At 44.9% G+C, this 10,992-nt stretch overlaps 1 protein-coding gene across 1 annotated transcript in view; it reads right to left on the bottom strand.

Annotated features, from left to right (window-relative positions):
• Nucleotides 1-524: 524 nt before the first annotated feature.
• LIPT1 (lipoyltransferase 1) overlaps nucleotides 525-10,992 on the bottom strand; it is a gene marked incomplete at its 3' end in the record, with an annotated part of 124,768 nt that continues 114,300 nt past the window's right edge. The window contains 1 exon segment of the mRNA XM_056555950.1: nucleotides 525-1,749. Coding sequence (XP_056411925.1) covers nucleotides 614-1,735 — 1,122 coding nt within the window. The 5' untranslated portion in view covers nucleotides 1,736-1,749.

Below are 10,992 nucleotides of genomic sequence, written 5' to 3'. Positions count from 1 at the left end.
AGGCGTCTGTAATAAAGGTGCCACCTGTGTCAAGATGGGGGACAAGGTTACTGTGGGAGCTGCGTCACGTGAGCGCTCAGCTTTTTGCAGAGTGCATGCACCGACTGATAGCTCACGTGACCAGCAACGGGAGTCACTAGGACGTGGAGATACAGAACATACAAATGTAAATCGGGCCCCTGCCTCCTGTGTGCGATTTAGGAAATAAAGAAGAGGATCCTTTAAAGGGGTACTCCGACGCTTAGACATCTTATCCCCTATCCAAAGGATAGGGGATAAGATGCCTAATCGCGGGGGTCCCGCCGCTAGGGACCCCCGCGATCTTGCACGCGGCACCCTGTTTATAATCAGTCCCCGGAGCGTGTTCGCTCCGGGTCTGATTACTGTCGATCACGGGCCGGAGCGTTGTAACGTCACGGCTCCGCCCCGTGTTATGTCAATGCAAGCCTATGAGAGGGGGCGTGACAGCACGGATTTTGGTAAGTAACCCATCGTCTGACTCCTGTTCACCCACACTATAACCTAGTGTATTGGGTTTAGTGTGGGTGAACAGGCTGACAGTTTTTCTTTAAAGCCATAGATACACTTTAAAATATTCTTTTATTAAATCCGATCACATTATTGACACCAACTTCTCACATAATATGTTCCACTTTGCGTGAACGTCACCATCATCTGGGTAAGTCCTCAGTAAAGTAGTCACCAAAAAAACTATTTCCCTTGGACAAAATTTACTGCCTTCCAAACTATTCTGCAGCTCCCAGCGCTGCTGTTCAGACAGCCAGTCACTGGGCACTGCTATAGAGCAGCTTTCTATATAACCATTTTTTATATACATACTTAAATTAACTTCCACGGTAACACCATTATAGAAAATCTGAAAGGATTTCTGAACATTAAATTTCGGTGTCTTTCCATAAATCCAGTCCCAAGTGCACAGCTCCTTTTTTTTCTGTGTTATGCCCGGAAATAGTGTCTCATCCCGTGGGTCAACAACATGAACATGTGGCTTATCTTCATACTGATAACTATATTCTTTGGCCACAGCATCCATGACAGCTTGGCATGTTAGAGATGAATACGCTTGGGAGAGGTTTTTGACCAGTGAAGGCACACTAGGCGTGGCATTACTCTGTATCCCATCATAAGGACTTTGTAGCACTAAAGGTAAGAGTGAGCTATCCGCACTACACAACAACGTACAGTGATGGTATGCCACAGTCCTTCCAAGCTTTGCAGCAGTCCCTGATATCTTGTACTTTCCATCTAACAAGAGATCGTATCGCTTTGTGGCTTGTACATCCAAATACGGTTCCAAAGATTTAAGAGCTCGAATAACCAAATGTAGATTTTCCATTCGATCATATTTTTTCTTAGATGTGAAAAAAGTTAAGTTAATATTTCCCAGATCGTGAAATACAGTCCCGCCGCCACTTCTTCTCCTTGCCAGGCAAATCCCCTTCTCTCTCATTAAATGAAGATTGCATTCTTTCCATGGATTCTGGTGTCGACCAATCACCACAGTCGGAGAATTCTTCCATAGAAAAAGAACATTTTTTTGTTCTAAGTCCATATGGTCATGAATCCAGTCTTCAACAGCCAGGTTCTCATACACATTTATGGAGGTTGACTGTAGAATGAGCCCTTCCTGAGCCAAACTTCCAAATCTTGCAGCAGTTTTGTGATATAAAAACGGTACGCAAATCCTCTTCACTGTTATTGGACTGAACAGCATTTTTCACTATTTGACTGGAAAAATAATAAATGAGGGTTGCATTAGTACATGTGAATACAAGCTGGACTGACATGGATAGACGGTGAACTGCTAAGATAGGAAGAACAGAGTGTTCCCTGCACAGAGGCGCCTGGTCACATAGCTGTGCCGGAAACTACAGCCGTCCATTTACTTATTAGCACTTTATAAGATGGGAATACCCATGTAACTTCACCTGCAGCAGAAATGTGTGGTCAACCAAAACTTTAGTAGTTGGTCCTGTCATGCTTAACCCCTTAACGACGCAGGACGTATATTTACGTCCTGCGCCGGCTCCCGCGATATGAAGCGGGATTGCGCCGCGATCCCGCATCATATCGCGTGGGTCCCGGCGCTAATCAACGGCCGGGACCCGCGGCTAATACCACACATCGCCGATCGCGGCGATGTGCGGTATTAACCCTTTAGAAGCGGCGGTCAAAGCTGACCGCCGCTTCTAAAGTGAAACTGAAAGTATCCCGGCTGCTCAGTCGGGCTGTTCGGGACCTCCGCGGTGAAATCGCGGCGTCCCGAACAGCTGATCGGACACCGGGAGGGCTCTTACCTGCCTCCTCGGTGTCCGATCGACGAATGACTGCTCCGTGCCTGAGATCCAGGCAGGAGCAGTCAAGCATCGATAATGCTGATCGCAGGCGTGTTAATACACGCCTGTGATCAGGATGAGAGATCAGTGTGTGCAGTGTTATAGGTCCCTATGGGACCTATAACACTGCAAAAAAAAAAGTAAAAAAAAAGTGTTAATAAAGGTCATTTAACCCCTTCCCTAATAAAAGTTTGAATCACCCCCCTTTTCCCATAACAAAAATAAAACAGTGTAAAAAAAAAATAAAAATAAACATATGTGTTATCGCCGCGTGCGTAAATGTCCGAACTATAAAAATATATCATTAATTAAGCCGTACGGTCAATAGCGTACGCGCAAAAAAATTCCAAAGTCCAAAAAAGCGTATTTTGGTAACTTTTTATAACATTAAAAAATGAATAAAAAGTGATCAAAAAGTCAGATCAAAACAAAAATCATACCAATAAAAACTTCAGATCACGGCGCAAAAAATGAGTCCTCATACCGCCCAGTACGTGGAAAAATAAAAAAGTTATAGGGGTCAGAAGATGACATTTTTAAACGTATAAATTTTCCTGCATGTAGTTATGATTTTTTCCAGAAGTGCGACAAAATCAAACCTATATAAGTAGGGTATCATTTTAACCGTATGGACCTACAGAATAATGATAAGGTGTCATTTTTACCAAAATATGCACTGCGTAGAAACGGAAGCCCCCAAAAGTTACAAAATGGCGGGTTTTTTTCGATTTTGTCGCACAATGATTTTTTTTCCCGTTTCGCTGTGCATTTTTGGGTAAAATGACTAATGTCACTGCAAAGTAGAATTGGCGATGCAAAAAATAAGCCATGATATGGATTTTTAGGTGGTAAATTGAAAGGGTTATGATTTTTTAAAGGTAAGGAGGAAAAAACGAAAGTGCAAAAACGGAAAAACCCTGAGTCCTTAAGGGGTTAAAGGGGTTCTCTGGTGGAATAATTTTTTTTTTTTTTTTTATATCAACTGGTTCCAGAAAGTTAAAACAGATTTGTAAATTACTTCTATTAAAAAAATCTTAATCGTTCCTGTACTTATCAGTAGCTGTATACTACAGAGAAAGTTGTGTAGTTCTTTTCTGTCTAACCAGAGTGATCTCTACTGACACCTCTGTCCATGTCAGGAACTGTGCAGAGCAGGAGCAAATCCCCATAGAAAACCTCTCCAGGCAATTCCTAACAAAGACAGAGGTGTCAGCAGAGAGCACTGTGGTCAGACAGGTCAGAAAAGAACTATACAACTTCCTCTGGAACATACAGCAGCTGATAAGTACTGAAAGGATAAAGATTTTTTAATAGAAGTAATTTACACATCTGTTTAACTTTCTGACATTGTTTGATTTGTAAACAATTCCCCCCCCCCCAGTGTACCCCTTTAAAGGGGGTTTTCTAGCGAAAATTCAATGATGGTATAAATAGTGGATCACAGGGTACCTTCACCCAGCACTCTTGCCAGTCAGCTGTGCAGCACAGCCACAGCACCCAGAAGTAAACAACGTACAGAGCCAGAAGGCTTGAATATGTACACTGTGTAGTGGCCTTTACAGGTTACTGCAGCACGTTGCATGCTCTGTGCTGCACTAACTCACTGTAATCACTAGACAATGTGTGGAGTTGTCTGCTTCCAGCTCCATACACTGTCTACAACTGGGCACTGCAGCTGTAGCAAACAGCTAAACTGCGAGGGAGCCAGTTGACAAGGCCCTTCACTCCGCTTTTCAATTATGGAAAACCCCTTTAAATTACCCTAAGAGTAAATTCAATATTGACAGCAGAGCGCCCCCCCTTGATAAAGATGCTGACAGCAGCGTGCCCCCCTTGATAACGATGCTGACAGCAGAGTGCCCCCCTTGATAACGATGCTGACAGCAGAGTGCCCCCCCGATAACGATACTGACAGCAGAGTGCCCCCCCCCCCGATAACGATAATGACAGCAGAGTGCCCCCCCGATAACGATACTGACAGCAGAGTGCCCCCCCGATAACGATACTGACAGCAGAGTGCCCCCCCGATAACGATACTGACAGCAGAGTGCCCCCCGGTAACGATACTGACAGCAGAGTGCCCCCCGGTAACGATACTGACAGCAGAGTGCCCCCCGGTAACGATACTGACAGCAGAGTGCCCCCCGGTAACGATACTGACAGCAGAGTGCCCCCCGGTAACGATACTGACAGCAGAGTGCCCCCGGTAACGATACTGACAGCAGAGTGCCCCCCGATAACGATACTGACAGCAGAGTGCCCGCCGATAACGATACTGACAGCAGAGTGCCCCCCCGATAACGATACTGACAGCAGAGTGCCCCCCCGATAACGATACTGACAGCAGAGTGCCCCCCCCGATAACGATACTGACAGCAGAGTGCCCCCCCCCCGATAACGATACTGACAGCAGAGTGCCCCCCCCGATAACGATACTGACAGCAGAGTGCCCCCCCGATAACGATACTGACAGCAGAGTGCCCCCCCGATAACGATACTGACAGCAGAGTGCCCCCCCGATAACGATACTGACAGCAGAGTGCCCCTCCGATAACGATACTGACAGCAGAGTGCCCCCCCGATAACGATACTGACAGCAGAGTGCCCCCCCGATAACGATACTGACAGCAGAGTGCCCCCCCGATAACGATACTGACAGCAGAGTGCCCCCCTGATAATAATGACAGCAGAGTGCCCCCCCTGATAATAATGACAGCAGAGTGCCCCCCCTGATAATAATGACAGCAGAGTGCCCCCCCTGATAATAATGACAGCAGAGTGCCCCCCCTGATAATAATGACAGCAGAGTGCCCCCCCTGATAATAATGACAGCAGAGTGCCCCCCTGATAACAATACTGACAGCAGAACAGATTCCACACAGCCATACAATTCAAGGATTGAATGTCTGCTGCCCGCTGCCTGCAACTAAGAGGATCAGCCATAGAAAGAGCAGATTGCACCTCTAGGGTAGGTAATATTTGGGAACGTTCTGCACTCGGACATCATACAGAATATCAGTCTGTGGGAGAGATAAGTCCACGTGCAGCTGGCAGTCACACCGATCTAGAAATCACTGTTCTAGCCGGGAGATTAGTAACGCCAAGTTAGTTATCCTTGTACTATCAGCACCGCCTCTCCACGTTGTTGCACTAGTGAGAACTTTACATAAAAACCGGAACACGTGACTTGCTTATCAGTACATCATTATGTGTCCTTATAATAGATAGAGTCACCACAATTACCTCACAAATCCTGTCATTCGTCCACGCGCAGATCTAACCGCGCACGCGCAATTGTAGTAGTTTACAGGGGGTAAACAAGACAGCAGAGGTTAGATCCCAGCTGGAGGGAGACCTTTGATGATGTCATGGTCATGTGATCAGTCACATGGGTGGGAGGAGGTAAGCTCCTGGTTGGGTGGTAGAGGAGGGTCACGTGATTTTCCTTGGTCATTAGTTCATTAAATGGGAATATCCCAGTGGGCGGTTATTATAGTAGATTAGTGTATAGCACTGCTTGCACTATTTGACAGCGCAGAGCTGTGTGTGTGAGAAACAAGACGGATCAAAATCATCAACTTGCTAGGGAAGTGTATCCCAACTATGGTGCCTCCAGCTGTTGCAAAACTACAACTCCCAGCATGCCCGGACAGCCTTCGGCTGTCCGGGCATGCTGGGAGTTGTAGTTTTGCAACAACTGGAGGCCCCCTGGTTGGGAAACTGTGCTATAACAGCCCCTCTAGGCCTCTACAGTAACAGGTGATAACTTCACAAGACTGTGTTCATACATTGCGGATGTGACGCGTCCACAATGTGCAAAACAGCCCAAGCATGTCCACTATACACTTACTAGAAGCCTATGGAGGTGCACTGATACCTGCCATGTCATACATCTGCAATTCTACAAAACAAAACATGTTTGCAATGATTTTAGTGACCAACAGTATACAGGGTATACAGTGTACAGTGACCCCCCCTGACCTACGATGGCCCCGACATACGATCATTTCAACATACGATGGTCTCTCAGAGGCCATCACATGTTGAAGGCAGCATCAACATACGATGCTTTTGTATGTCGGGGCCATCGCCTAAACGGCTATCCGGCAGCGCAGACTGCTTCAGCTGCCACCGGATAGCCGTTTTACGGTGCCCCGTGTGGTCCGCTGACGATCACTTACCTGTCCTCGGGGCTCCGGCGCATCCTCTTCGGGATCCCCTGCATCGTCGGTGCTCTCCATCGTCGTCATCACGTCGCTGCGCACGCCGTCCCGTCATCCAATAGGAGCAGCGTGCATAGCGACGTGATGGCGGCGACGGAGAGCAAGGATGTCGGGGAAGCAGAGGCCTTGCCGGAGCGTCGGGGAAACACCAAGGACGCGGCGACAGCGATGGAGGGCGGCATTCCGGGCATCTATGACGGTCCGGAGCAGCGTGGACACATGAGTATAACCTCCAATACCAGTGGTCTTCAACCTGCGGACCTCCAGATGTTGCAAAACTACAACTCCCAGCATGCCCGGACAGCCGTTGGCGGTGTTGTAGTTTTGCAACATCTGGAGGTCCGCAGGTTGTAGACCACTGTCCTATACTTTACATTGCACGGATCACTCAACATACCATGGTTTCAACAAACGATGGTCCATTTGGAACGGATTACCATCGTATGTTGAGGGACGACTGTACAGAACGCTGGATACAGATGCAGATTGATGGTTTACTCTCAGTACGGCCGGTACAAAATCACTAACGGGCATTAGAAAATCCCATTATAGTCTATGGGATTTTTCTAATAGTCGTTTTAACCCGTTATCGCCCATTATTAATAACGGCCATTATTTTGTGATGGGCAATAGTAACGGGAAAATTAGCGCATGTACTAGTTCTCCCTTTCATTCACCCCTCACAAAATAACGGCCATTATTAAAACATCTATTAGAAAAATCCCAAATACTATAATGGGATTTTCTAAGGGCAGTAAGTGATTTTGGAAAAATCTAAAAGGTTGGGGGGGCTCACACTTTATACTATATACCGAGGTACTTGTGATACACGTACCCTACGTGCCGACTGATACAATATAATAAAAGAAGGAACAGACAGACCTCTAGGTATATATAGGTGCAAAATGTGAGCTAGGTAAAGTGAGTGCAAATGTGGTGTGGAAACATTACGGTAATATAAAATATAATAAATATAAAAAATATATATAAAAAAAATATATAAAAAAAATATTTAAAAAATGAAAATATATATTATAAAAAAAATGAATGGCTGATGTAAAATAGGTGAGAGAGGTGAAGAGAAATAAAAATGTATAATTGGAAAAGCTGGTATGTTCAAATTTATTGATATTTCATAACGTGTAAGTCCAAGCAGGGCCCTTGCTGTGGACTGTAAGCATAAATAAAACAATTAAAAAACAGGTATAAGTAGAGAGGAATAATAGTACAATAAAATAATTTATAGTTAATACGGTACTGCCACCCGTAAGTTGGTTGGAAAAGCCGTTAATTGTATCCAAGGTATCAGTAGTTTTAGGCAGATAGTGGATAGTTCAATAGTTAGTTGCAAGTTTGTAACAAATGAGCACCAATATTGTAGCAAGTTTGAGACAAGTTTGTATCGAGAGGTTGGTGCTGTGCACAACTCACCGCACCGCTTGCAGGCTTCTCCGGGATGATCAGACCTCGCTGCTGGGGACTGGCACAGCTGTGCGGCTGGCCTGGATGGAGTGTCCGAGAGCTTGTCTAGATGGATGTCGAACTCGGAGTGGCACAGATGACTGGCCGAAGATGGTTGGCGGTGGAGGTGTAGCGCCGGTCCGGTGATGAGTGTGTGCATACAGCTGCCTCGTGTAGAAGCACTGTAGACTGCGCGTCAAGGCAGTGGGCTAGAAACCATGGGGTTCCAGCAGTTGCAAGTAGCAGGAACGGTGTGTTCTTCAGGGTGGGCTGTGTAGGCAGATAGGCTAAACGCGTTTCGGGGTATCCCCTTCCTCAGTAGCAATGTCACATTGCTACTGAGGTAAGTGATTTCGTACCGGCCGTATAACTGACGATTTCTAGGCTTTTTATAACAGGCTTTCATAACAGAAGTATTTTTATAATGTGAAAGGGGCCTTATGCAAAACTTGAACATGAGGCCCCCACAAACACAATATATGCAAGCGATAATAAAAATAAAGAAACAGTATAGTATCCGTAGTACTGTGACGTCACTGTGTATATATTTAAAAAATCTGTCATCAGACAACGGTACTTTCCTGGTCCTGTTCCGTGCAGAGGATTTCCGGGAATCTTCTCCTTTATCTTCAGCTCCGGGCCCGCTTGGAGCATGGGCAGAGCATAGAGACGTCACTGCTGCTGTTCTCTGCTGGGTCCCGCTGCTAGAGAACAGCAGCGGTAACGTCACTATGTTCCGCCCATGCTCCAAGTCGGGCCCAGAGCTGAAGATAATGGAGAAGATTACCGTTCACGGAACGGGACAAGGTAAGTACCGTTGTCAACAGTGTCACCTGCACTACCTGTCTGTACCGACAGGTTAGTGCAGGTGATACTGATGACAGATTTCCTTTTACCCTGTACTGTGACATCACTGTGTGTATTATCCCAGTTCTGTGACATCACTGTGTTTATTATCCCTGTACTGTGACATCACTGTGCGTATTCTCCCTGTACTGTGACATCACTGTGTGTATTATCCCTGTACTGTGACATCACTGTGTGTATTATCCCTGTGCTGTGACATCACTGTGTGTATTATCTCTGTACTGTGACATCACTGTGCGTATTATCCCTGTACTGTGACATCACTGTGCGTATTATCTCTGTACTGTGACATCATTGTGTGTTATCCCTGTACTTTGACATCCCTGTGTGTATAATCCCTGTGCTGTGACATCGCTGTGTGTATTATCTCTGTACTGTGACATCACTGTGCGTATTCTCCCTGTACTGTGACATCACTGTGTGTATTATCCCTGTACTGTGACATCACTGTGTGTATTATCCCTGTGCTGTGACATCACTGTGTGTATTATCTCTGTACTGTGACATCACTGTGCGTATTATCCCTGTACTGTGACATCACTGTGCGTATTATCTCTGTACTGTGACATCATTGTGTGTTATCCCTGTACTTTGACATCCCTGTTTGTATTATCCCTGTACTGTGACATCACTGTGCGTATTATCCCTGTGTATTATCACTGTACTGTGACATCACTGTGTATTATCCCTGTACTGTGACATCACTATATGTATTATCCCTGTACTGTGACATCACTATGTCTATTATCCCTGTACTGTGACATCACTATGTGTATTATCCCTGTACTGTGACATCACTGTGTATTATCACTGTACTGCGACATCACTGTGTATTATCACTGAACTGTGACATCACTATGTGTATTATCCCTGTACTGTGACATAACTGTGTGTATTATCCCTGTACTGTGACATCACTGTGTGTATTATCCCTGTACTGTGACATCACTGTGTGTATTATCCCTGTACTGTGACATCACTGTGTATTATCACTGTACTGTGATATCACTATGTGTATTATCCCTCTACTGTGGCATCACTGTGTGGATTATCCCTGTACTGTGATATCATTGTTTATTATCACGGTACTGTGACATCAATGTGTATTATCATAAACATGAAATGCTATATTGCTACAATGAAAAATTGAGGTGCTTTTCTCACCATTTGGCTAAATAGTTTGGACCAGCCCACCACGATAAGGTGACCTCATTGGGACGGACCCTATACTGTGAATGTGCCTCTGTGCAATCAGTTACCAGGCCTGCAAGGTCTGAAACATCCAGCACCTTACAAGATGGGTGGGGTGAAGAACCAACATGGAGGTAGCCACTCCCCCATATGTATAACACAAAAAAGGTTAAGTTTTTTGTGTTATACATATGGGGGAGTGGCTACCTCCATGTTGGTTCCTGCATCCCACCCATCTTATAAGGTGCTGGATGTTTCTGATTGCACAGAGGCACATTCACAGTTTAGGCTCCGTCTCAATGAGGTCACCTTATCGCGGTGGGATGGTCCAAACTATTTAGCCAAATGGTGAGCAAAGCACCTCAATTTTTCATTTTTCATTGTAGCAATATAGCATTTCATGTTTCATCTGTATCTTTGTACTAGCAGTGTGTTGCTGTATTCTCCTGTTTGTGCATATTTAGCCTAGCAGCGTGCACTTGTATGCCGGGTACATGCAATAGTTTGGTATCAGTATGTGCTGGCCAACTTATCCTTTTTGTGTCTATCTATCTATCTGTCTGTCTATCTATCTATCTATCATTTATCTACTGTATCTTCCTATCTCATATCTATCTATCTACTGTATCTATCTATCTATCTCATATTTTTTATCTATCTCATATTTATCTACTGAATCTATCTATCTATCTATCTATCTATCTCTCATATATATATCTATCTCATATCTATCTATCAATCTCATCTCTATCTATCTCATATCTATCTATCAATCTCATCTCTATCTATCTCATATCTATCTATCTATCTATCTCATATCTATCTATCTCATATCTATTTATCTATCTATCTAAAATGTTGAACAGAGCAGCACAACCACACTTGCAACAACA

Source organism: Hyla sarda, chromosome 2, assembly GCF_029499605.1.
Source record: "Hyla sarda isolate aHylSar1 chromosome 2, aHylSar1.hap1, whole genome shotgun sequence".
In the NCBI taxonomy this organism is placed as follows: domain Eukaryota; kingdom Metazoa; phylum Chordata; class Amphibia; order Anura; family Hylidae; genus Hyla; species Hyla sarda.
This window is presented reverse-complemented; position numbering and strand designations above follow the sequence as displayed.